At 39.5% G+C, this 26,773-nt stretch overlaps 1 protein-coding gene across 2 annotated transcripts in view; it reads right to left on the bottom strand.

Annotated features, from left to right (window-relative positions):
* Window positions 1-10,894, bottom strand: part of DCP1A (decapping mRNA 1A) — a 63,010-nt gene extending 52,116 nt beyond the window's left edge. For both annotated transcript variants that reach the window (XM_068557737.1, XM_068557738.1), the window contains exons 1-3: window positions 10,740-10,894; window positions 7,852-7,892; window positions 5,461-5,588 (exon numbers count right to left, since the gene is read on the bottom strand). In XM_068557737.1, the coding sequence (XP_068413838.1) occupies window positions 5,461-5,588; window positions 7,852-7,892; window positions 10,740-10,874 (304 nt within the window). In that variant the 5' untranslated portion in view covers window positions 10,875-10,894. The remainder of the gene's footprint in view (window positions 1-5,460; window positions 5,589-7,851; window positions 7,893-10,739) is intronic.
* Between the last annotated feature and the right edge of the window lie 15,879 nt (window positions 10,895-26,773).

Here is a 26,773-nt window from a genome sequence, read left to right as displayed (position 1 = left end):
TCTTTGTAAATAATCAGTCTCAAGCTTGGTTGCTTCTGTCTTTGCCTTTGATGTTTTACCATCTGTCCAGGTGTGTATTTATTTCTATTTATTTTGCTTGGGGCCTTATTTTACTGCCTAAATCTGAGACTTCTGTCTTTCATGGATTCTGGAAAATTCTCAGTCATAATCTCTTCAAATATTACCTCTCTCTATATTTTATCATTCTGAAATTCTTCTCTGTCATATGTTAAACTTTCTAAGACTTTCCAATCCTATCCTCTCTGTCAAATTTTCCATTTTTTCCCTTTCTGGAATGCATCCTGGATAATTTTCTCAGATGTCTCTTCCAGTTCCCCAATTCTCTTTTCAGTTGTTATAAATTAACTGTTGAGTCCATGTAAAGAGTTTATTTCGATAACTAAAATTTTAATTTCTAGAAGTTTTACTTGGTTATTTTTCAAATCTACCTATCATTTTATTTTATAATCTACATCGGATACTCATATCCATTAAAGTCTCTATCTGATCATTTCATTACCCAAAGTTTCTGCGAAGGGTTGGCTGTTTGTTTTATTGTAACTTTTACTGACTGAATTATTTCTTTGCATATATAGGAATTTTGGACCACGAGGCTTGTCAATAAGATGCCTGGGCAATCTGGATTAAGAATATTTCTCTCTAGAAAAGTTTTGTATTTGCTTTTGCCAGGTGTTCTAGAGTACTCAACAGTTGACGATCAATTTTATGTTAATTTTTTGGCCTGGGTAAGAAATTATACCAAATGAATGATGTAACTTGAATCTCAAATCTGTATGAGAGAGCTCATGGTTACAATTTTCAGGGGAGACATTTTCCCTCCGACTCATAGCCTAGATTGAGGTAGATTAGCTTGCCTGTCATCTCCCTAGGTTCGTGGGGATATCCCTGATATCTTTCTAATTTATTAATATATAACTCATTAGGGCACCTGGGTGAACGTTGGTATGTACATCTCAGCTCCAATGAGCCACCTTGTGAGGGGTCAAGGTCTTGTCTCCTGATCCCATGTAATTATAATGGGGTCCTTATGTTAAGGAGCGTTCCCTATCCCCAAGAACCCTATAACCAGCTGGCAGCTGGTGTCAGCACACAAGCTTCCCACTTTGGCTTTCAGTTTTCACTTTGATGCTCACCCATTAAAATGCCCCCATTCCCTTTCAGGCTATACTATGCATTTAATATTTTATATAGCATTTCTAAGTGTTTGTAGGGGGAAGATTTTCTGACATCATATTGCTGGACAGGAGTTTTTCTTTGATGTGCCTATGCCATAAGTCCTCGAAATTCAGAGTTCCCAAAGAATGGTTTTATCATCCAGTTAGTAAAATGGATTCTGTTCACAAATGAAAACAGAAGATCAGCAGATTGGTAGTAATGCATATGTTTACAGAGCAAAAGAATTATGATTTTTCAACTAATCACAGATAAAATGAAAACTATCATAAATGTTTTTAAGGGAGATGTGTCCACAGATTAAAACAGCATTACATTATCCTATAAAATTTTAGCCAGGAGGGGGCTGTGTGTTCCAGCACACCATGACCCACTGATCAGAGTTTTAAAAAATTTGTAGCCTCTAAGATTTCTCATCTTTAACATATATATATATTTTCAACTTATCATACCTCAGGCTGTCTAGTAATTGCCCTTACAACATTTGAATGTAATATTTGTAAAGGTAAACAGAGTTCCCAGCTTGTCATGGTGCTAGTCAGAAGGGATGGAAAGAAGCACACTATGGGCCTTGGTTATAAGAGAACCTGGATAATAAAGTCTTTATGACTCTTCCACTAATAAGATCATTTGGCTTAAGTCCAAGATGGAGACATAGTCTATAATATTTTATATTTGTAAGTGCCTGACAAAAAACCTTTACATATATGATGCTCTCTTAAGATAAGCAGGTCAGATCAGTGGTTTAAGTGATTTATCCAAGGTTACAGTTGGTAAAATGGCAAAGCCTAGAATAGAATTCTTGTCTGCAAACTAAATTCCACGCAGAAGAGTGTTACCATGGCAAAGCCACCCTCAGGGATATCTTCTGCAGCCTTTGTATCTAGAAATCATTTGTAAATTTTAAAAAGGAATTACTAAATGAGAGGCATAAAAATCTAATCTAAAGCTTCCCAAGTGCTTGTTCAGTTCAGGTATGGCACAACAAAAGGGTGTGTTTCTGCATGGATCCATGCTTTAGACCTCTGTTGTCCAATATGGTAGCCACTAGTCTCGTACGGCTATTTAAATGCAAATTGATTAAATTAAATAAACTTAAAAAAATTTTTTTTCTTGGCCACACCAGCCACATTTCAAGTGCTCAACAGTCACATGTGGCTGGCTGGCGATTGCTATATGAGACAGTGCCCATATAGACTCTTTCCATCATCATAGAGTTCTGTTGGACAGCACTGCTCTAGAATGTGGATTGATGAAGTAATTTTATTGTTGTAGCAGAGTAGAAAGAACATTGGTTTTGAAGCTCAACAGACCTAGATTTGACTTCTGCCTGTCACTTATAACCTTTGTGACTCTTGAGCAAATTTCTTAACTTCTCTGGGACTCTTGTTTCCGCATCTGTAAGTTGGGAATCAGAAATAAGGTGCTGGGAACATCATTTTTGCTTAATAACTACAGAATCTGCAGTCTCCACAACCCTCATTGGGTCTTGTGGCTGCCCAAAGTCCTTGCACAGTATACAAAAATATACTGCTTCCAAAAGGTTCAAGAGAATCACCAAAGCTACGCTTCTGGAGGGCATAAGCATTTCCTCTGTAAGACTTTACTTTTCTCTTGGGGTGGTGAAGCTGGGGTGGGTGGGGAGTGTATAAAGAAAAACTAGTGAGTTCCCTGGTGGTCCAGTGGTTAGGACTCCGCGCTTTCACTGCTGTGGGCCGGGATTCAATCCCTGGTTGGGGAACTAAGATCCCACAAGCCGCACAAAACGGCCAAAACAAACAAACAAAAAAACCACTAAAAAAAAAATAATATAAAGCAAAACAAACAATTTAGAACTGGAAAAAGTTATAGCTCAATATTCTCTCAACTCTAAAAACTGATTTAAGTGGAAGAGGCTAGATCTGAGGGTGTAACTTGAGTAAAATGGGTCAGGTGTCTTGGGGGTATTTTCCAAAAGAAAACAACAGAAGAGCAGCTACAGAATCATGTACAATTACCTGTATACACAATCAGACACTAATTAACTTTTTATTTAAAGAACAATCCCTAAACAACTCAATAGCCTGCTGACCTGACAAGACTACTTTTTACTTTTAAGACTAGGTAGACAAAACATGTACTCAAGAGAGGCCTTAACACTCCCAGAATCACTTTATGCTGCCTTGTCACTTCTCCCCGATACAGCTATTCCTTTAAATACTTTCCCCAAGCTCCTCCTCTGGACTGTTTCTAATATATCCACTGTATTGTGCTTGACCTTTTCAGGCTTTTCTCTGGTCTGAAAGCAAACTGATGTGCTCTTGAATTTCTAATTAGCAATATCAGAAACTGTAAGGCCCTTGAGATGATTCAGTACCTCAATTAACGGAGGAAGGGTATGACCTGGTTAAGTGAGTCTTCTGTTTAACTAAGGAAGCCTTTGTTTCAACCTCTTGTTGAAAACCTTTCTAAGATAAAAAGCAGTAGTTTACTTTTTCCCTCAAGAATATTCTAATTAATATAAAAAACACTCCTGACCATTTAAGGTCTTATCATTACAGCAAATCAATCTATGACACTATAGTGCGGTTAAAGTTATACTATTGATCCCAAGTAACACATGAGAAATTTACTAGATTTTCGCAAAATAAAACCTAACATTAGCTTGTTTTTTTTTACAATTTGCTTTCATTTCTTCCACACATGGACTATAGAAATATTTCCAGATATTTTAGGCTCCGATTAAATTTTGTTTTATCAACACAACACTGTAAATCAACTATACTCCAATAAAAATTAATTTAAAAAAGGTTTTGGTTAATCATGGTTCACTTATATTTGTGTCATCTTGCACTTTCAACTTCATAGGAAACTTTACTTGTTAAAGAAATATAATGAGATTCACTTCAGGCTTATGCTAAATGGTAATCAAGTCCATGGTCCTCTGATAATTTCCCCTACTGACTACTAATCAAACTTTTCTTAGAGGCAATAGCTAGATTAAATTTTCAGGTAATAAAAAGCAGAATTAAACCAATTTTCCTTAAAAAAAATTGGATCTGTGTTACTTTGCAGAATTTTCCCTTTAACAGAATGGTCAGCATAAAGAAAACAGATATTTGAAGTAATTCTACTGTAACATTAGTTTAAATAAATCCATTCAAACCATCTAAGAGAGGTAATTATCTGGACAAATAGTTTACTGAAAAGTCAAGAGACAGATTTTATTTCGCTTAAAAGTGAGCTACAGAGAAGAATTTGGGGTTTCTAGCTTCAACACAGACCTTGCCATTTCTCATTCAGGGAATGAAAAGATGCATAATTTCTAGTAGTTTTTTACATTTTATACTGAAGACATTCCCCCAATACCAGTTACCTCCCAGTCAAGTGAAATGCAAACTTTTACTTAAGGAGCAGTTATCTCCAGCAATCTCCTTAGATGATGGTTACAGCACAATCACCTTACCACCGTAACGTTTTGATATCCCTACCATCAATGCCAAACAAACTGCCTGTCTTCTGTCCTCAAACACTCATACCTTCAACAGCCATGCTGAAGTACAGGAACCAGGTATACTTTTTAGTGCTTTCCTTCTTGAAAGGGCCACTCTAGCTTTGCTGACCACACCCAACCATTTTTAGAGTCTATAAAATGCCTGAAAGGACCCTGGACTAGGAAGCAGAAAAAAGGGTTACAGTCCTCACTCTTCACCTGAATAGCCGCCACTCACCTCAGAGTCTCAGCTCATTTAACTGCCTGCCTACTCCAGAGGTTATTATATTATTAACATTAAAGTACAATAGCTCTTGGCCCAGCCCTTATACCCAACAGATACTCAACTAAATAAACAGATTGAAAAATACCACAATCAGGGCAAAGATAGTACTTTCTTTGTGGACAGAAATATCAGTATCTGTCCTGTGTCTCTTAAACTAAGTTCTGTTGCTCAGGGGCATGGGCAGCCATTAATACATGTTACAACAAAAACAAAGGGTGAAACTTATTTTCATAGAACAAACAATAGGAATATAATGTAATGCTATTATATGGAATAGTATAGTTAACTAAAATAATGTAATAAGTTACTGTATACAAAAGAGTGTTTCAATTTTAGAAGCCCAATTTAAAAGCTTTGATCTTACTAAGAGACTCATTTATAACCACAAGAGTATAGACCATATTTTTTATTGTACCTTTAATTTCCAAGAATAATGTGCTGACAGAAACTAAAGTCACTCAATTTTAACTGCAAACATATGCACTGTAATTAACAGATAGATACTCACAGCTTGCATTTCTATATAGAAGAAATGGTTCATGGAGCTGAAATTCCAAGTCTTTATTCACTGGTTCAACTAGATTGTGCATATTCAGTCGATTCACAATGGTAAAACCATGGTAAGGTGAAGCTGACCTTAGATTTAATAGAAGAAAAAAAAAATCTGTAGTCACTGTTCAATTTGCAGAAATGTTATCTACCTCTTTATTTCCATTTTAAAGAACGAATACAATATTGCATTATATAATATTATTAGCACTTAAAACTATAAACAAAAAAATCTAAGTCAGATCATACCCCTCCTCCTCTCAGAAGCTTTCTCGGTCCCTCAGAGAAAAGACCAAGGTCCTATCTAAGGCCACCAAGGCCTTAGGTGATGTGCGCCCCCTTGACTTCATCTCCTATGCCTCTTCCCTTGTTCCTCCTGCTCCAGCCACACTGGGCTCCTTGCCATTCTTCCTACAGGTATGTTTCCACCTAAAGACCTCTGCCTGGGCCACTGGCCCAGAATCTAGTTATCCCATTTCCCACAAGCCTTTGGTAAATTGTCCTGTTCTCACTGAGGCCTACTAGAGAACTACCCTTTTTAATGCTCCCAAGCTCAATACCTCTATTCCTCCTCTCTCTTTTTCCACACCACTTATCATTTTTTGTATTTATTGTCCTTCTCCACTAAACTGTAAGTTCCATGCAAATAGGGTTGTCATTTTTTAAGATATGTCCCAAGACAGACATATAGTATATGTTTAATAAACATATGCTCAATAAAAATATAATTTATTTTAAATATGTTGCAGGATTGGTTTTAATTATTGCCCACCATTACAATGATTTTTCTTACATCAAATGTGAGAACTATGGAAAAACCTGAGTTACATAGAAAATGCTTTGAATCCTACAATAAGAAACACCCTTGGTTCTCATATCAGGGTGATTCAGCATATGATCCTTTAGATATTTCTCACTTGTATACAACACTTTACGGTTTCTCACTTGTTTCTCTGTATACACTTGTTTCGCTGAGTCCTTTAGGTTTTCTGATTCCAAATCCAGGCTTCTTTTATACTAAGGTCTCTCCAAATTGACATTCTGACATCCTGGTATATATTTATCCAAAGTATATAAAATGTTCTCACATTTCCCAAATAGAGTTTCTCTGGTCTCCTTTTATTAGAATCAATACTGTGTAAGCCTCCATAAATTTCATTAAATCAAGTCGCTCACTAAACTAAATTTCATCTTCTATAACCGGTGGATCTGTACTCTACTGTAACAATAAGGCCAGCAAGCCACTTTCCAAGTACGAACATTCTAACAACAGTTGAAGAGCTTCTAGATATTTATATTGGTAATGAAGACTAATGAAGTAGGTGAAGGGTAAAGGCTTTTTTTTTTTTTAAAGGAGAAAGATGAATAACAGCAAACAAAATGTCAAAAAATAAAAAGTAACATCAAATCATTTACATTTAAAGGAAGAAAAAGATCAGTATTTTTAGACAAGATCTCAAAGTTGTACAGCAAAATTTAGAAGAATATTTGACAAATTCTTGTTAATAACCATTAGTGGAGAAATGGAGAAAGGCAATCCATAAAAGATAACTCACAATACACACACACAGGAAAAGAACCAGGTATCAGTAATAACTCCTGCTGAGTTCCCTAAGCTTTAGAAACCAAGGGAAGGAACCTACCCCAGTCAGAGCAAGACCTAAGAGGGATCCAGGAAAACAAGGAACTCCAATGACTAACATACCCTGTCAGTTGCCTTTAGGCCAAGAAAGTTGCCGAACAAAACACAAGTTGCATTTACAAACCAATCATGTTTTTTTTAAAATCATGTTTTAAGATGATAATTCTCAGAAAAGTTAAAAATAAAAAATGTGCAATTATGAATAATCTAGGCTTTCTAAAAGACTCTCAAACTAAAAATACATATTACTACAGACACTGACACAATCCAAAACTTTTGGGGGTAGCTGGAAAGGGGACAGAACCAGAGTCTTAGAAGATAACTTTTTGTTTAGTAATCACACAACAGCTAGTCCATGTATTCTCTTTTTCTCAACTATTTTTCTCAATGAATTCTATTTTTCTTAATATGGGGGGAGGGAGAAAGGCAACTGCTTTAGACTCATTCATTACTAGAAAATGTTTTCCATTTTGCTAGGTTCCTAAATAAATTCTAGTTCTGTTTGATTCTGAATCACAGGAAGTGTCAAAGAAAGGACATTACTTGGTAAGGATCTCACAGCAAGGGATGGATGAATACTTGAAGGGTCAAGCAGGAAGGTTCCAAAGACAAATATACAATAGGGTTGAATCACTCCGTATGACACCGTTCACCATCAAATTAAAAAAAAAAAAAAAATTAAAAAAAAATTTTTTTTAAAAAGCTTACCTTCGATATACAAATAAGGTCCCTTCTATATCAGTCTTCTCCTATAACAGACAATGAGACAATTAGTTTTTTTCCCCATAATCTAACCCCAAGTAGTCCCAATGGAGAAGAAATACTTCATGTTTAAGATCAACTTATTTATTTTAAAATTAATCACTTTGAACAGGTCAAGGAGGTCTTCTCCACAGACTACTGTTACCAGTTTCTTTTGTATTCTTTCTATTCTATTGATGCGTATTAACTGATATGCAATGTTCTATCCAGCAACACACCTGTATCTGCAGTAATTTCCCTTTCCTTTTTTAAAATTTAAAGGAGAAAAATTCTAGAATTAGCTTTCACTTTTTAAAACTAAAATGTTTTACCCAAATTTCTTAATTTTAAAGCCAAGGTCCTGTATACAGCAATTTCTTCACCTTTAAAGTTTATCAAAGTTAGTAGGGGGGAAAAAAAAAAGAAATTTTCTTATAGGACACTTTGTTTCATCACTGGGGGTATAGTTTTATGAGTAGCAAATTTTGTAGCAAATTTAGTTAAGAGTTACTGTCAAACACAATTAGTCTGTTATTTTTAAAACTGTGTTGAAGAATCATGAATATTGAAATGATACTCCGTCTTAGTGTAATTCTTATAGGTCTTACAAATAATTAAAAACTTTTTTTTTAGCTTAAAGTAAATGTTTTGATTAAGAAAGTACAACTCGAGACTTCCCTGATGGCACAGTGGATAAGACTCTGCGCTCCCAGTGCAGGGGGCCTGGGTTCGATCCCTGGTCAGGGAACTAGATCCCACATGCATGCCGCAATTAAGACCCAGCACAACCAAATAAACAAATATTAAAAAAAAAAAAAAAAAAAAGTACAACTCATCATCTTTCATTTGCTGTGACAAGAGCATATTTAGGTTTTAAACACCATTACAATGTTTTTAAAAAAGCAAAAAAAAAAAAACATTAGTCTACAGTTCACAGCCCAGATAGGACCTAAATGGTTTAATATAATCAACAAACTTAGCAAACTTAAATGTTAGTCATATAAAATTGAATTTGCTGGGATGAAAAAATAATTTTAAAAAGTATTTACCATCTTGATTTCTTCCAGGAGTATTGCCCTAGCTTAAACATCATAATGAAACTTTTCCTTACTAAAAATTCAGAGGCTTTTTCTTGCCTTTCAAACTTTATTAGTACAAGAAATTGGTAATCAACTGTTTCACAATGAAAGAAAACTTGCCCAAATAAACCACTGTGCAAAGTTACAACTCACTGTAAAATAACAATGAGAGAAGAGACTTAGGTTATGCTCCATGTGCCATGACCCAAATGAATAATGGCAGCTTATTTTTCAGTTCAGGTTATTATAGCTTGTATTTCATATTTAAAGGAGAACACCACAATTAAAATTCCAAAATATTGGAAGTCTGTGACAAACTAGAAATAAAAGCCTGTTAATAATAAGTCCATGCCCCAGATCTTCACCATTTGTCTGCAATCCACATTACAAAAATTTATACGTAGAGCAAGAAATGAAAAATGATTCAGAACGATTCAAACTAAAGCAATGTCTAAAACAGCCACACTTAAAAAAAAAACCTATAATTTTGTTCTCTTTAGCTTCCCATACCTCCTTCTCTTCCAGGAGGTGAAGGAAAGAAGATAAAGTAAAGCAAGATGACTTTGAAAACTCTCTTTATCTGAATTAACTGTTTATAAATGCCAAATGATTTTTCACAAAATTACTAATTAAATATAACCTATGTATCTGCACTATGTTGTAAAGGACATACTACGATAAGAATCTTTCAGTTTTGTTAGTATAAAGATTTCAATTCTTACTGAAACGTGAACGTCAATCATTAATTCGATCCAACAAACATTTACGGATTATTTTCTAAGTAAAGCCTATATAGCTGAATGAGTTAATCAAGACGGTTCAATTTTTTTTTAAAGGGAAATTGTTATCTTTATTTATTTGGCCGCTTGCGCGGCTTGTGAGATCTTAGTTCCCCGACCAGGGATCGAACCTGGGGACCCTGCAGTGGAAGTGCAGAGTCCTAACCACTGGACCGCCAGGAAATTCCCTAATTATGTTATTTAAACAACGGACGAAGCTTCAAACGGGCTAACAAGCCAGTGAACAAACTGAATGCAACTTTTCGGATCCTCTCCCGTGCAAAAAAGACAAAAAGTACTTAGTCTGATGGGAGCATTCAGAGGTGACATCACCAGCAGCATAGCTGAAACAGACACAGTGTCTCTTTTCCACAGGTTTCAAGGTAATCCAATTAACATGGAAGTCATTTTCCTAAGTGCCTTGAAATCTTTTCCAAACTCTGGAAATCCAGTGTAGTTCGATAAATGCGGGACTTATCCCCAACCCCTCTCTTCCAAGAATTGAAACTAACTGGATTTCAAGCTCTAAATCCAAATGACCTCTGAGAAGGGAGCTCTTATTTATGTGTCTATTGGGGGGAGAGAAGGAGTGTTTATTTTATAGATTATGTATATATACTTTATCTAATAACCCTCAAAGCTTCAAACACAATCTTTCAGGCATCTTTATGACTCCACCGGTCTCATATTCTCTAACACACCTGCAAAAAAGGCAAGTCGCCCACATCCTCGAACCGGACCCCATGGGACTGATCCTCTTCCAACCCTCTCCTCTATCAGCTTTTCCCCCGGATGTTTGGACCTACTTCTCTCGCTCCTCTCGCCCAATCCTCGGCTCAGCCGACACCCCTCAGGCGCCAGCCGGACTCTTCTCCAGTTCCTGGCCTCGCCCCTGCCGCCCTGGCCTCCCTCATCGGCCCCCACCCAGGACGGTCCGCGCGGCCCCTTTAAGAGGCGGCGGCCGGGCGGGCGACTTCAGCGGCCTGGCTGCACTCACCCACTGGTTGGCCTTGGGGCAGAAGGTGTACAGTGCGACCTGGCCCGTGAGGTCTGCGATGCTGGTGATGTAGGGGTCATGTTGCTTCAAGGCCGCTAGGCTCATCTCTTGCCCAGCTCGACTCAGCGACTCCATCTTGAATTCCGGAGCCTAGCCCCTCTGGCGGGGGCGGAGTCGCGGACAGGAAGGTACCATCGAGCCAAAGTTCCCCCAGCTGCGTCAGCGCCCTCAACTTCCTCCTCTCCGCCGGGCCTCGCGGCGAGGCGGTACGTCAGCTATTATGCTCCGCTGCGCCCACGCCCGGGGCGTCGGGTTCCAGTGTCGTCAGGTCCCAGTGGACCGACCGTCCGGGGTGGCGTGTGCTGCCGCGTGGCCGAGCTGGTAGGCCGGGACTCAGGTGCTACTTTTCCGCTGGCTGAAAGGTTCCGGCGCCCGGATCAAGGCTGCTCGGGAGCTTTCTCAGCGTTCCTGCCGGACTAGGCTCCCGGGGCAGCAGAATGGAAACCTCGCTGTGGCAAGGCAGTGCTCCACGGGCAGTTTAGAAAGCACAGAAAAGCGGAGAGGAAGGAGGGAGGGATCCCCGAAAATTACCCCAGATCTCGGATCTCTTGGTGTTTTTATGAAGGAAAATTTTGAAAAAAGCCAAACTAACCCGCCTGTAACTATACAGGAGTGTCTGATTATCCACGTTTACTTATTTTCCTCGTCTGAATCCCACGAAAATATTTCTATCCTGTCTTGGAAAGAGCCCGTGAAGGCTTGAGTTTGTCTTGGATCGTTTAAAGCTTTAAAACGATAACTCATTCTTTTAGCAAACATCTGTTGAGCATTTTAAAGAGCCAGGTACTAGCTAAAGAGGAAAACAAGGCTTGGAAGGTATAGGGAGCTCTGCCTCACCGCCGACTTGTTAAAAAACATTTTCTTACAGAAAAGATACCCCAATGGAATTGAAAATTTTTGACAGAAAAAAAAAAAAAAAAGGATAGTAGTTGTATTGTTGATGATTTTACATCCCAAGGCCATTTGTTAATGGAAAGATACTTCATGTCTTACATTCTTTGCAGAATCACGTTACGTATACAAATGCAGACAAGGAAACATGTATAATTCATTTACCGTTCATTAAGCAAGTATTTATTGAACTCCTAATTGTGAAAGGGTAGCCCCCTGGAAACTTCAAAGACAACTTTCTAGCTCTGGGAGAAACTGAAAGAAGTAGGGGCAGTGCTAGAAACCTTTCACTTGAAACCCAGAGGATGGAGCCACTAACTTCATCAGGAAAGTATAGGAAGGCTTCATGGAGGAGATGATGTTTGAATTAATGTTTCAGGGATGAGTAGGAATTCATCAGAGAAGAAAGGCAAGGGCTTCCTTTCATCTCACAGTCTAATGGTAGAAATGTGTTCATCCTCATTTGATGGTTGATTTAATTGAAGCTGGGTGGAGAAATCACTGGCTAGTTGTTGCACACTAGTCGGGGGATCTGGTATTAGAATCCAGGGACTACTGCCTGCTACCCCAGGGTCCTTTTATCCACACTATGGCTGCCTTTCTTCATAGTGGAGGCAGAGCCCTACATCCCCTATACCTACTTTTTTTTTTTAAACTTTTTATTTTATATTGGAGTACAGTTGATTAACAATTTTGTGTTAGTTTCAGGTGTACAACAAAGTGATTCAGGTATACATACATATGTATCTATTCTTTTTCAAATTCTTTTCCCATTTAGGTTGTTACAGAATATTGAACGGAGTTCCCTGTGCTCTACAGTAGGTCCTTGTTGGTTATCCATTTTAAATATGGTAGTGTGTACATGTCAATCCCAAACTCCCTGACTATCCCTCCCCCCCACCTACTTTCAAGGGAACATTTAAACAATCTGTACCCTAATTTTTTTAATTGTAGTTTTTGAATAAGTAATACATTCCCTTGGTACAGAATTCAAAGGCACACCTGAAACAGAATTTAGGTTTTTTAATTTTTATTTTTTAATTGAGGTATAGTGACATATAACATTATATTAGTTTCAGGTGTGCAACATAATGATTTGATATTTGTATATATTGTAAAATGATCACCACAATAGTCCAGTTAACATCCATCACCACACATAGTTACACATTTTTTTTTCTCATGATGACAATGTTCAAGATCCACTCTCTTAGCTACTTTCAAATACGCAATACAGTATCATTACCTGTAGTTACCATGCTGTACATTACATTCTTGTGCCTTATTCATTCGTTTTTTTCTTATGTAGATTTCCTGAAATAATCTAGGACATTTCTTTTTTTATTTATTAAATATTTATTTTTGATTGAACAGGGCTAGACTAGTGAAGAACACCAAGTTATTTTAGGGAGTTTTCATATTCAGAATAGAAAATTGCTTCAAAATGCATGTTTGCATGGCCCCAAACATGTTAATGTTGACTTTGATGCCCTATACAGCTCTTAAGATACATTAAAGAGAATGTGAGTATTTTGGAACTGAAAATCTTTCTCATTTACTTTGAGGCCTGACTTTACCTTATATTTGTGAATCAAACCTTAAGACCTTTCCCGTGTCATTTAGACCAGGGGTCCCCAACCGCCAGGCCTCGGACCTGTAGTGGTCCGAGGCCTGATAGGAACAAGGCCGCACAGCAGGAGGTGAGCGGCGGGCTAGCAAGCGAAGCTTTGTCTGCCACTCCCCATCGCTCTCCATTGCTCTGAACCATTCCCCACCCCCCACCCCATCCGTGGAAAAATTGTCTTCCATGAAACTGGTCCCTGGTGCCAAAAAGGTTGGGGACCACTGTTTTAGACAATAGACGTTGAGAGGTCAGAGATTCCATCTCAGTCTATTAGGTCTCCAGTACCTAACACAACCCCAGCAAAGAGTAGACTCTCAATAAATACTGGTGAATGAATGTTGTCTTAAGACCCAACTCCCTTAAGGCCATGGAAGAGACTTGTGGGAGGGGTGGGGAGGTGGGTGGCTGGGATCATGTGATCAGAGGTGGGAAGGAGTCTTACTCTGCACTGGAAAACCTTTGGTAACATTTGCGTTGTGTTCCATGAATGACAGTTTTTTAATAAAAATAATTTAAAATATGAAAACCTAAAACCCAATCAGTCCAACCCATGTCTCTCCCACTCTGAGTGGTTTTGTGGTAAAAAATAAAACTTGCCATTTAAAACCATGGGCTCTAGGTCCACGATGGTGGACAAGTTGATTTCCACTAGACCTTGGGCCTCAGTATACCCTCATTGTAATACATCAGCAAGCTAAATGACACACCCATAGGAGCCATGGCAGTTCCGAGGCTGACCATAAAAGGCCAATAAGTGGGCTGTGGCCCAGTTTCTAGAAATCTCTGCCCCTTTCCCAAAATTGTTGGAATAATCCTCCCACTCATTAGCATATGAAATTACCCAGCCTATAAAAAGTAACCACCCCATGTTTTGGGGCCTCTCACCTTCTGAGATGGCCCACATTCTGTCTATGGAGTGTGTATCTCCCTGAATAAACCTTTCATTAAAAAAAAATAAAATAAAATCATGGGCTCTAAGATAAAGGGCACTAAAATACATCTACCAGCTGTGTAGCTTTGTCAGTCCCAGACTTCCCATTTCTCCAATGTCAAATCCCAAGTCCTTGCCATGGCCTAGGAGGAGATATTGCTGGGCCTGGTCTCTTGCTTTCTTTCCATCTCCATTTTCTGTGAATTGCTCTTTCAAATTTTCCATCCCAGCCCACTGACTGACAAGTGCTAAATGAATCTAGTCTCAGGGCCTTTGCACTTGTTGTTCTCCCTTTCTGGAACATTCTTGTCTCTAATATCCCTGTGATATAATAACGGCTCATTTCCTCACTTTCTTCATAGCACTTATCTGTGAGTTGTAGTTATTATATTCACTTATGTTTTGTCTGTCTCATCAGCTTAGTGAAGCAGGAACCATGTCTGTCTTGTTTACTATCACATTTTGACACAGAGGCCAGGCTTAATAAGTATTTGTTGGATTAAATGGAATGTTAAGATGATTCCTATCTACCACATAAACCATGGATGGTTGTTTCAGCTCTACAGCCAACAAAACGTTTGTTTGTCATATAAGTATAAACAAATAATCATGATTGATTTACTTGTATTATTAATATATTTTGTTTCTTAGGCTCTATGCTTATCGCTTTTAGTTTAGCCCAGAATTCAGCATCTTTTCACTCTTGCAACTTTCTCTCTGTCCATTTTCTCTCCATCTCTGGCTCCTCTCTCTTTCTCTCCTCCCTCTCCCCTTCTTTCTCAGATTTTTTTTAATTTTTAATTTTTAAAATTTATTTATTTATTTATTTTTTGGTTGCGTTGGGTCTTCATTGCTGCGTGTGGGCTTTCTCTAGTTGAGGCAAGCGGGAGCTACTCTTCGTTGCAGTGCGTGGGCTTCTAATTGCGGTGGCTTCTCTTGTTGCAGAGCATGGGCTTCTAGGCATGTGGGCTTCAGTAGTTGTGGCACACAGGCTCAGTAGTTGTGGCGCACGGGCTTAGTTGCTCCGCAGCATGTGGGATCTTCCCAGACCAGGAATCGAACCCTTGTCCCCTGCATTGGCAGGCGGATTCTTAACCACTGAGCCACCAGGGAAGTCCTCTTTCTCAGATTTTAAAGATTTATTCTAAAAGTATCTGCTTAGGGACTTCTCTGGTGGTCCAGTGGGTAAGACTCCACATTCCCAATGCAGGGGGCCCAGGTTCGATTCCTGGTCAGGGAACTAGATCCCGCATGCCACAACTAAGACCTGGTGCAGCCAAATAAATAAATAAGTAAATAATTTAAAAAATAAATGAAAGTATCTGCTTATTACTGTTTACCTTTGTAGGCAGAGAAAGCAAGCTAACTAATTTTCCCAAGGTCATATAATGATTCATTTGCTGAGTTGGAATTAGCATCTTCTAGCCTTGGTTTCCAGGTAGATCATGTATCTTGCTACTATTCTGCCAGGCACACTCTTAAATTACACTAGATACACTTGAGTGAAACTTGTTTTCCTTATGCTGCTGTTTCACTGTTGATATTTATTTTACGTGATTGATATCCAAAAGGTTGTGGAGTTACTATAAAACTCCTTACCTCGTCCTTGCCAGATGATTAGGATGGTAGTTCTTTCCTTCAGTTTCTCCAGAAAGGCCTCAGGCCTCTGTATTTTATTTATTTATTTATTTTTGATTTGTACTTTATTTTATTTATTATTTTTTATACAGCAGGTTCTTATTAGTTACCAATTTTATACATATTTGTGTATACATGTCAATCCCAATCTCCCAATTCATCCCACCACCACCTCCCCCCTGCTTTCCCCCCTTGGTGTCCATACATTTGTTCTCTACATCTGTGTCTCTATTTCTGCCTTGAAGACCTGTTCATCTGTACCATTATTCTAGATTCCACATATATGCATTAATATACAATATTTGTTTTTCTCTTTCTGATTTACTTCACTCTGTATGACAGTCTCTAGGTCTCTAGGTATCTGTTGTTTGTAGATTTTCATTTTTTTAAAATTAATTAATTAATTTTTTAAATTTTCGGCTGCATTGGGTCTTCGTTGCAGTGTGTGGGCTTTCTCTAGCTGTGGTGAGCGGGGGCTACTCTTTGTTGCGGTGCTTGGGCTTCTCTTGTTGTGGAGCACGGGCCCTAGGCGCGCAGGCTTCAGTAGGTGTGGCATGCGGGCTCCAGAGTGCAGGCTCAGGAGTTGTGGCACATGGGCTTAGTTGCTCTGCAGCATGTGGGATCTTCCTGGACCAGGGATTGAACCCATGTCTCCTGCATTGGCAGGCGGATTCTTAACCACTGCGCTACCAGGGAAGACTTGTTTGTAGATTTTCTGATGATGCCCATTCTAACCGGTGTGAGGTGATACCTCATTGTAGTTTTGATTTGCATTTCTCTAATGATTAGTGATGTTGAGCAGCTTTTCATGTGCCTCTTGGCCATCTGTATGTCTTCTTTGGAGAAATGTCTATTTAGGTCTTCTGCCTATTTTTTGATTGGGTCGTTGTTTTTTTAATGTTGAGCTGCATGAGCTGTTTATATATTTTGGAGATTAATCCTTTGTCCGTTGATTCGTTTGCAAATATTTTCTCCCATTCTGAGGGTTGTCTTTTCATCTTGTTTATAGTTTCCTTTGCTGTGCAAAGGCTTTTAAATTTCATTAGGTCCCATTTGTTTATTTTTGTTTTTATTTCCATCACTCTAGGAGGTGGGTCAAAAAAGATCTTGCTGTGATTTATGTTAAAGAGTGTTCTTCCTATGCTTTCCTCTAAGAGTTTTATAGTGTCCGGTCTTACATTTAGGTCTTTAATCCATTTTGAGTTTATTTTTGTGTATGGTGTTAGGGAGTGTTCTAATTTCATTCTTTTACATGTAGCTGTCCAGTTTTCCCAGCACCACTTATTGAAGAGACTGTCTTTTCTCCATTGTATATCTTTGCCTCCTTTGTCATAGATTAATTGACCACAGGTGTGTGGGTTTATCTCAGGGCTTTCTATCCTGTTCCATTGATCTATATTTCTGTTTTTGTGCCAGTACCATATTGTCTTGATTACTGTAGCTTTGTAGTATAGTCTGAAGTCAGGGAGTCTGATTCCTCCAGCTGCATTTTTTCCCCCTCAAAATTGCTTTGGCTATTTGGGGTCTTTTGTGTCTCCATACAAATTTTAAGATTTTTTGTTCTAGTTCTGTAAAAAATGTCATTGGTAATTTGATAGTGATTGCATTGAATCTGTAGATTGCTTTGGGTAGTATAGTCATTTTCCCAGTATTGATTTCCAATCCAAGAACATGGTATATCTCTCCATCTGTTTGTGTCATCTTTGATTTCTTTCATCAGTGTCTTATAGTTTTCTGAGTACAGGTCTTTTACCTCCTTAGGTAGGTTTATTCCTAGGTATTTCATTCTTTTTTTTGCAATGGTGAATGGGATTGGTTCCTTAATTTCTCTTTCTGATTTTTCGTTGTTAGTGTATAGGAATGCAAGAGATTTCTGTGCATTAGTTTTGTATCCTGCAACTTTAGCAAATTCATTGATGAGCTCTAGTAGTTTTCTGGTGGCATCTTTAGGATTCTCATGTATAGTATCATGTCATCTGCAAACAGTGACAATTTTACTTCTTTTCCAATGTGTATTCCTTCTATTTCTCTTTCTTCTCTGATTGCCATGGCTAGGACTTCCAAAACTATGTTGAATAATAGTGGCAAGAGTGGATATCCCTGTCTTGTTGCTGATCTTAGAGGAAGTGCTTTCAGTTCATTGAGAATGATGTTTCCTGTGGGTTTGTCGTATATGGCCTTTATTATGTTGAGGTAGGTTCCCTCTGTGCCCACTTTCTGGAGAGGTTTTTTTTTTTTTTATCATAAATGGGTGTTGAATTTTGTCAAAAGCTTTTTCTGCACCTATTGAGATGATCATATGGTTTTTATTCTTCAATTTGTTAATATGGTGTATCACATCCATTGATTTGCGTATATTGAAGAATCCTTGCTTCCCTGGGATAAACCCCACTTGATCATGGTGTATGATCCTTTTAATGTGTTGTTGGATTCTGTTTGCTAGTATTTTGTTGAGGATTTTTGCATCTATATTCATCAGTGATATTGGTCTGTAATTTTCTTTTTTTGTAGCATCTTTTTCTGGTTTTGGTATCAGGGTGATGGTGGCCTCGTAGAATGAGTTTGGGAGTGCTCCTTCCTCTGCAATTTTTTGGAAGAGTTTGAGAAGGATGGGTGTTAGCGCTTCTCTTAATGTTTGATAGAATTCACCTGTGAAGCCATCTGGTCAGACCTCTGTATTTTAAAATGTTACTCTATGAAAGTATTTTAAGTGGTGCTAGATGTTTTCTAGAATTACATTTCTGATATGTTGAACTAGTTAAATCTGTCAATTCTGGAGCAGAAATAATAACACTTTCAACTAGGAAGAAAGAAATAGCTTTCCCATATGGAATAATGTAGTGAGAATAAAAGAACATGGGATTAGAACAACATTTAGTTCATCCCTCTATTGCCAGGAAAGATTGCATTTAACATGGTGTTTTTGATAATGTTCTTTGGTAGAAAGTTCTATGTTGTTTACTGTTACTTTACCCAATGTAATGTTTCAAATTACCAATAACATAGCAATGTCATAAACAACAGCAGGATATTTAACTGATACACTGCTTATCCATGGAACTCAAAGTGCTTCATAGGTACACTGTGGAAGGAAAATAAAAATGGAGTCGGTATTGCTAAGAGAGCTCTCTAAATTGCAGCAGGGAGGCCACGAGGAAGTATGACTTATGCATGCCTCAGACTGTATGGAATCTGACCTTTTGACCACTTAGTGTCCTAATGCACTCATCCAGAACATCTACCAGAAACTCAAGATAATTATCAGACCCTTACCCTAAAATAACTCATCATTACTTAAGGACAGATATTTCCCTTCTTGCATCAGAGTCAATCACAATTCTTGCCAGGAACTTTAACAACATTGTGGCTTTCATCTTTAGAAGCCCCTGACTCTTTCTCTTCCACAGAACACTCTTTTGGTTTTACCCAAATCTGTGTCTCCCAAATTCTAAGACTTCATATAAACTCTTTTCTTATTTGCAACCTTTTTATTTATTTTCTTTCTTTCTTCTTCTTCTTTTTTTTGTCCATGATAAATATACACAAGCCCTCAAGATTGGTACATGGATGTAGACAATTGTACATGAAGGAGCTCAGAGCCCCAAGATTAGTTGACTTGCCTCTGGCGGAGATTGTCTGCCATTCACCAGCAATCCTTTTATCCATTTCCATTGACTGAGGCACAGCTAGGCTTCACTTACCAAGCTCCTTTGGCTTCCCTTTGCCTCTATGACCAAAATCAGGCCAGTAGAATGTTAGCAAAAGTGCTGTGTGTCTGCTCCAGGCCAAGGCTTAAAGGAGAACCTTGCCCTTCCAGACTTTGTTTTAGCCCTTCTGTTGACTGGGTGCAGGCCACTGTGAGGACCTGAGGAATGGCAGAGACAAGGCATGAAAAGAGCTGACACTCTGAATCACCACACAAAGGACAGCTGCCTGCCTAACAGGGTACCCTTCTCAGACTATTATAGGAGTGACAAGCAGGCTCTGTTGCGTTTGGATGATATACTTCAGGATCTTTTTGTTACCTGAGCCCAGCTGATCTGAACTATTTTACTGTCCAGGTTGTTTAGAAAGTACCAATAACACTTCAATTTTCTGAAGTAGAATTAAAGTGAAGCATATAATTTACCAGAACACTTCTTAGTGCTTTGACAACAAGTCAAGATTATAAAAGAATTCAAGCCAAAGCTCTGCATTTACAATCAGTTATAGGCACAAATTTGCAGAGTCACGAAGTGGCTAAGGACCAAAAATATTTTACCTTATACCATTAGAAAACTGATTTTATAATTCCATCATGAAAAACCCCTAAGCCAAATGGTAGACTGTCCTTATCAATGGGAGATTCCAAGGATACTCTCAGACTTCTTTTTTTACGCCCTGATTTTTCGCAATTAAAAGGCAAGCATTATTTTTTTCCTTGTAATTAGATTTTGGGTTTAAATTTTTTATTTTATTTTATATTAGACTACACTTGATTTAAAATGTTCTGTCATTTTCAGGTGTATAGCAAAGTGATTCAATTATACGTATACATATATCTATTCTCTTACAAATTATTTTTATACTACGCTATTACAGAATGTTGAGCAAAGAACCCTGTGCTATACAAGGGGTCTTTGTTGATTATCTAATTTTAAAAAGGCAGTGTGTGCGCATCAATCCCAAACTCCCAATATATCTCTCAAGCTGCCCGCCCCCCAAATTTCCACTTGGTGACCATAGGTTTGTTTTCTAACTACTGAGACTTATTTCGTTTTTCAAAATTAGGTCATTTGTATCAATTTTTAGAATCCACATATAAATGATACGATATAATATTTGTCCACTCTGTCTGACTTACTTCACTTCGTATGATCTTCTCTAGGTCCATCCGAGATGCTGCAAATGGCATGATTTTATTCTTTTCTAGGGCTGAGTAGTATTTCATCGTAGATGTGTAGCACATGATCTTTACCCATTCATCTCTGGGTGGACGTTTCGGTTCCCTCCGTGTCGTGGCTATTGTAAATGGTGCTTCAGTCAATGGCAAGTGCATGTAACTTTTCCAATCCTGGTTTTCTGCAGATGTACACCCAGGACTGGGCTAGCCGGATCACATGGTAGCTCCATATTTTTGTTTTCTAAGGAATCTCTACACAGTTTTCCACAGTGGCTCTACCAATTTACATTCCCCCCCAGTAGTGCAGGGGGTTCCCTTTTCTCACGGTCTCTCCAGCATGCATTGTTTCCAGACCTTTAGAGGATGGCCATTGTGACTAGTGTGGGGTGATAGGTCGTGGTAGCTGTGATGGGCATTTCTCTAAAAATCAGCAAAGTTGAACAGCTTTTTCTGTTCCCGTTTGGACACAGCGTGCGCGTGCAATGTGCGGGTAGAAACTGGCTTATTGAAAGTCGGCCCTGTTTGATTCTTTTGCGATTACCCACCCCAGGACATTTCTTGAGGGCAGGTGTTATTTCTAGCCCCGCAGGCTTTGTGAACATGAAGTGTCCAGAAGCCCGGGTTGAAACTTGTCGTTACGGGCCGTGGCCACAAGGCGGCAGCATTTCATCATGCCCGCCTCTGGTTCCTCTGGCCACCAGAGCCTTAGCCAAAGTGGTGTTCCTGGGCTGGAAATTATGGTGAATGGGCCAGCAGAGACACCCAAAAGTTTGTGTCTCATTGCTTCTTCCCCGTTACCCTTCAGTCCCTCCCCTGGCCTCATCCCAAGGCCTGCAATACCTCGATGCAGAGGGTGCTGTCGGCTGAAGGTGGGGTGGTGGGACTCTAAGGAAAAAGGCTGGAGTTGGGAACCTTAGCAGCAAGAGACGTGGACACCAGGGGACTTTTCCAAGCTCTTCCAGCCCAGAGGGTCCAGCATCCTTGGGTGCACTCGGTCTGCTTTAGCCGTAGGAGGGCCTGCCTGGGTGTGGAGTTTGTGGTGCCATCCAGAGGGGACGAGGCGCTCCAGGTCGGAAAGGAGGCTCATGTGCCTGCACATCCTCCCCAGCTCGCTCAGCCCCACGACGGTCCAGCCTTGGGACCCAGGCTGCTCAGGCTGCAGGGAGGTGACAAAAGCCTAGGTCCCCGATGTCTGAGGAGAATACAGTAGCCATTTCTTTCTGGGTTTGTTTGTTTGTTTGTTTGTTTGTGTTAATTCGATGTTCATTTTCTATGGCAGTATAGCTGATTTACACTGTTGTGTTTTTTTAGGGGTACAGGAACGTGACTTGCTTACACATATACATATATCCAATCTCTTTCAGATTTCTTTTCCATATAGCTTATGACAGAGCGTTGAGTCGATTTCCCCATGCTCTCAGTGGGTCCTGGTTGATTATCTGTTATATATATACATTCGTGTGTATATGTTAATTCCAGCCTCCTAATTTACCCATGCCCGCCACCTTTCCCCTTTGTTAACCATAAGTTTATTTTCTATTTCTGTGGGTGTGTTTTGGGTTTGGAAATTCGTTCATTTGTATCCATTTGTAGACTTTACATATACGTGATATCATATGATATCTGTCCTTCTCTGTGTGAATTATTTCACTTTGTGTGACCTTTCCAGGTCGATCCGTGTTGCTGCAAATGGCATGATTTCAGTCTTTTCTAGGGCTGATAGTACTTCATAGTAAATATGCAGCACGTGTTCTTTGGGCATTCATCTCTGGATGGACATTTTGGTTGCCTCCGTGTCGTGACTATTCTAAATGGTGCTTCAGTCAACGTCAAGTGCATGTAACTTTTCCAATCCTGGTTTTCTGCGGGTATACACGCAGGACTGGACTTGCCAGATCACATGGTAGCTCCACTTTTCCTTTTTTAGGGAACCTCCATACAGTTTTCCATAGTGGCTCTACCAATTTACCTTCCCCGCTCCTCGATTGTGGAGAGGGTTCCCTTTTCTCCTCTTTCTCTCCAGCTTGCATGGTTTCCAGTCTTTTAGAGGATGGCCATTGTGACTGGTGTGGGGTGATATGATACTGTGGCTGTGATTGGCATTTGTCTAAATATAGGCAAATTTGAGCAGCTTTTTCTGTTCCCTCTGGACGCAGCGTGCGCATGCAGTGTACCTGTGGAAACTGGCTTCTTGAAAGTCAGCTGTGTTTTGAATTCTTTTGCGAGTACCCACCCCAGGGCTCTTGAGGGCAGGTGTTATTTCCAGCCCAGAAGCCCGGGTTGAAACTTGTCGTTACGGGCCATGGCCACAAGGCGGCAGCATTTCATCATGCCCGCCTCTGGTTCCTTCCGCCACCAGAGCCTTAGCCAAAGTGGTGTTCCTGAGCTGGAAATTACGGTGAATGGGCCAGCAGAGACACCCAAAAGTTTCTGTCTCATTGCTTCTTCCTTCAGTCCCTCCCCCGGACTCATGCCAAGGCCTGCAACTCCCCGATGTGCTGTCGGCTGAATGGGGGGCGGTGACTCTAAGGAAAAAGGCTGGAGTTGGGAACCTTAGCAGCAAGAGACGTGGACACCAGGGGACTTTTCCAAGCTCTTCCAGCCCAGAGGGTCCAGCATCCTTGGGTGCACTCGGTCTGCTTCAGCCGTAGCAGGGCCTGCCTGGATGTGGAGTTTGTGTTGCCATCCAGAGGGGATGAGGCGCTCCAGGTCGGAAAGGAGGCTCATGTGCCTGCACATCCTCCCCAGGTCCCTCAGCCCTATGGTGGGCCAGCCTCGGGTCCCAGGCTGCTCAGGCTCCAGGGAGGTGACAAAAGCCTAGGTAACCGGAGCCTGAGGAGAATATTATAAGAATTTCTTCCTGGGTTTGTTTGTTTTTTAATTTGATTTTATTTTTCTATTGGAGTATATTTGATTCATAATGTTTGTTTCTTTTAGTTGTACCACAAGAGGATTCAGTTATACATATAGATATATTTATTCTGTTTTGGTTCCTTACCCTCATAGAGTTTGACACAGTGTTTAGTTAAATTTACTATGGTCTGCAGTTGGTATGTGTTTATTATTTATTTTATATATATTAATATGTTCGTGTTAATCCCAGTCTCCCAATTTATCCCTCCCTACCTCCTTTTTCTTTGGTAACCGTATGTTTTTTTTTCTAATTCTGTGAGTTTGTTTTAGTTTTGTAAATTAGTTTTTTTGTTTCTATTTTTAGATTCCACATATTCGTGGTATGATATGATGTTTTTTGGTGTTTGTCTGCCTTACTTCACTTCATATTTACATCCCTAGTCCATCCATGTTGGTTAAACTGGCATTACTTCATTCTTTTTTATGGCTGAGTACTATTCCATTGTGTATATGTACCACATCTTCTTTATCCATTCATCTCTCAATGGGCATTTAGGTTGCCTCTATATCTTGGTCATTGTAAATAGTGCTCCATTCAACACCGAGTAGCATGTATCCTTTCGAATTACGGTATTCTCTGAAGATATGCCCAGGAGTGTGATTGCTGCATCGTTTGGCATCTGAATTTCAATTTTTTAAGGAACCTCCACACTGATCTCCATATTGGGTCTAGCAATTTTCATTCCCAGGAACAGTGTAGGATTTTTTTTTTTTCCACACTCTCTCCAGCATTTATTGTTTCTATCATTTCTTTTTTTTTATAAAATATTTATTTATTTATTTGGTTGCGCTGGGTCTTAGTTGCAGCAGGCGGGCTCCTGAGTTGTGGCTTGTGGGCTCCTTAGTTGCGGCTCGACAGCTCCGTAGCTGCGTCACACGGGCTCCTTAGTTGTGGCATGTGAACTGTTAGTTGCAGCATAAATGTGGGATCTAATTCCTTCACCAGGAATCGAACCCAGGCCCCCTGCACTGGGAGCACAGAATCTTAACCACTGTGCCACCAGAAAAGTCCCAGCATTTATTGTTTCTAGACTTTTTAAAAAAATATTTATTTATTTATTTATTTGGCTGCGTCAGGTCTTCATTGTGGCACACGGAATCTTTCATTGTGGCACATGGGCTCAGTAGTTGCGGCATGAGTGCTCTCTATTTGTGGTGCGCAGGCTGTAGAGTGTGCAGGCTTCGTTGCCCCGCGGCATGTGGGATCTTACTTCCCCGACCCAGGGTCGAACCCGTGTCCCCTGCTTTGGAAGGCAGATTCTTATTTTTTTTTTTTTTTAATTATTTTTAATTTTGGCTGTGTTGGGCCTTCGTTTCTGTGCGAGGGCTTTCTCTAGTTGCGGCAAGCGGGGGCCACTCTTCATCGCGGTGCGCATGCCTCTCACTATCGCGGCCTCTCTTGTTGCGGAGCACAGGCTCCAGACGCGCAGGCTCAGTAGTTGTGGCTCACGGGCCCAGCCGCTCCGCGGCCTGTGGGATCTTCCCAGACCAGGGCTCGAACCCGTGTCTCCTGCATTGACAGGCAGACTCTCAACCGCTGCGCCACCAGGGAAGCCCCTGGAAGGCAGATTCTTAACCACTGGACCATGAGGGAAGTCCCTAGACTTTTTGATGATGACCATTTTGAGTGGTGTGAGGTGGTACCTCATTATAGTTTTCATGTGAGTTTCTCTAATAATTTGCATGTTGAGCATATTTCCATGTGCCTTTTGGCCATCTGTATGTCTTCTTTGGAGAAAAGTCTATTATAGGTCTTCTGCCCAGAAAATGCAATATTTCTTAAGCCAAGACCATAAGAAGAGTTATTGTAAGGCATCTCTCTGTTGTGTCAACTCTGAATGCTGATAGTTCCTTTGTGACTGTCCAGATAAATATGAAAGCCTAAGAAGCACTGATAATAGAACCTATAGATTCTCTCCATGGATTCTCTTCTATAACTCCCCAATTTTAATTCTGGGTTTCTTCTAGTCTTATATTGCCATTATTCATTTATTAATATTTATTTTTCTGACTTAATTAACATCATAATCATTTTTACCTATGAATTTAATTCATTTAATGAATTTTAGCTCCCTCGAATCTGCAATTTGATTGTTCAGTGGCCAGGGAATATTCATAAGCTGTTGATCTCCTATGGTTTGCATCTGTACAGAAATACCTGTAGGAATTAATCATTTATATTTATTAGACCCTCCCACTCTGCGGTAAAACCACAATGTTACATAGTTAAAGGGTTCAATGCTTTCTGTTTTTCTGTTTACATCTTGTCCTAATTTGCCTCTCTGACATGTGGTCTACTTGAGACAAAACTGACATACTAGTCATTGGGAGTCTTCCTTGTGTAAACCACTCACTATATGATCTGTGGAGTAATAAACGTGGTTCAGATACAGATTATGTGAACTCAAACTCATTCACCCTGAAGGCTCACGTATTAGGAAATCCTATCTTTCCCAATTCAAGTGCACTTATAGACTTTGATGTCAAACAGGATCATTAAAAATCACTCTGAATTACTGAACCACTATAATTTAATGGAGATTAACTGTCACAATATGAAAAGCCAGTCACTCATCTATATGTTGTCTGCAGCCTTGAATTTAATGAGTATTACCTGTTCTGAGCCTTGAAGGGATCTTGATATTCATTATCTAAAGAGAAGCACATAAATTATACTTTACCATTCAATAAGCATGAACCCAAAAGGTAACAGAAGAACCAGTTTCTCTTGCACAATAAAATTATTGCCACTACTGTGAAAAAAGAGGTTGAACTAGGTCAGGAACGGTTCTTTTTACATGGCTCAGGAACACTAGAAGAATTAAAAATTTATGGATTACCTCCTAGAAACAATGATCTGGTGGAGAAATGTAATAAAACACCCACTCTCCTGTGTCTTCCTAAGCTGCTCCATGCCATTTCATTTTGCGATTGTATTAGTGGGACAACTTTCCAAAGCTCTACAAACTGTCTTTTGGCAAAGATGAAGATTTTCAAAGCAAAAGATTTTTTATGGGAAATCCAGAGGCAGATGGTGTAGAAAGGTAATGTTAAAATGGGAATCAAATAGAATCTCATTTTGTGTATACTCTGTA

This window comes from Eschrichtius robustus, chromosome 12, assembly GCF_028021215.1.
Source record: "Eschrichtius robustus isolate mEscRob2 chromosome 12, mEscRob2.pri, whole genome shotgun sequence".
Taxonomy (NCBI): domain Eukaryota; kingdom Metazoa; phylum Chordata; class Mammalia; order Artiodactyla; family Eschrichtiidae; genus Eschrichtius; species Eschrichtius robustus.
Note: the sequence above shows the minus strand (reverse complement) of the source record. Positions and strands in the feature narration are given on the sequence as shown.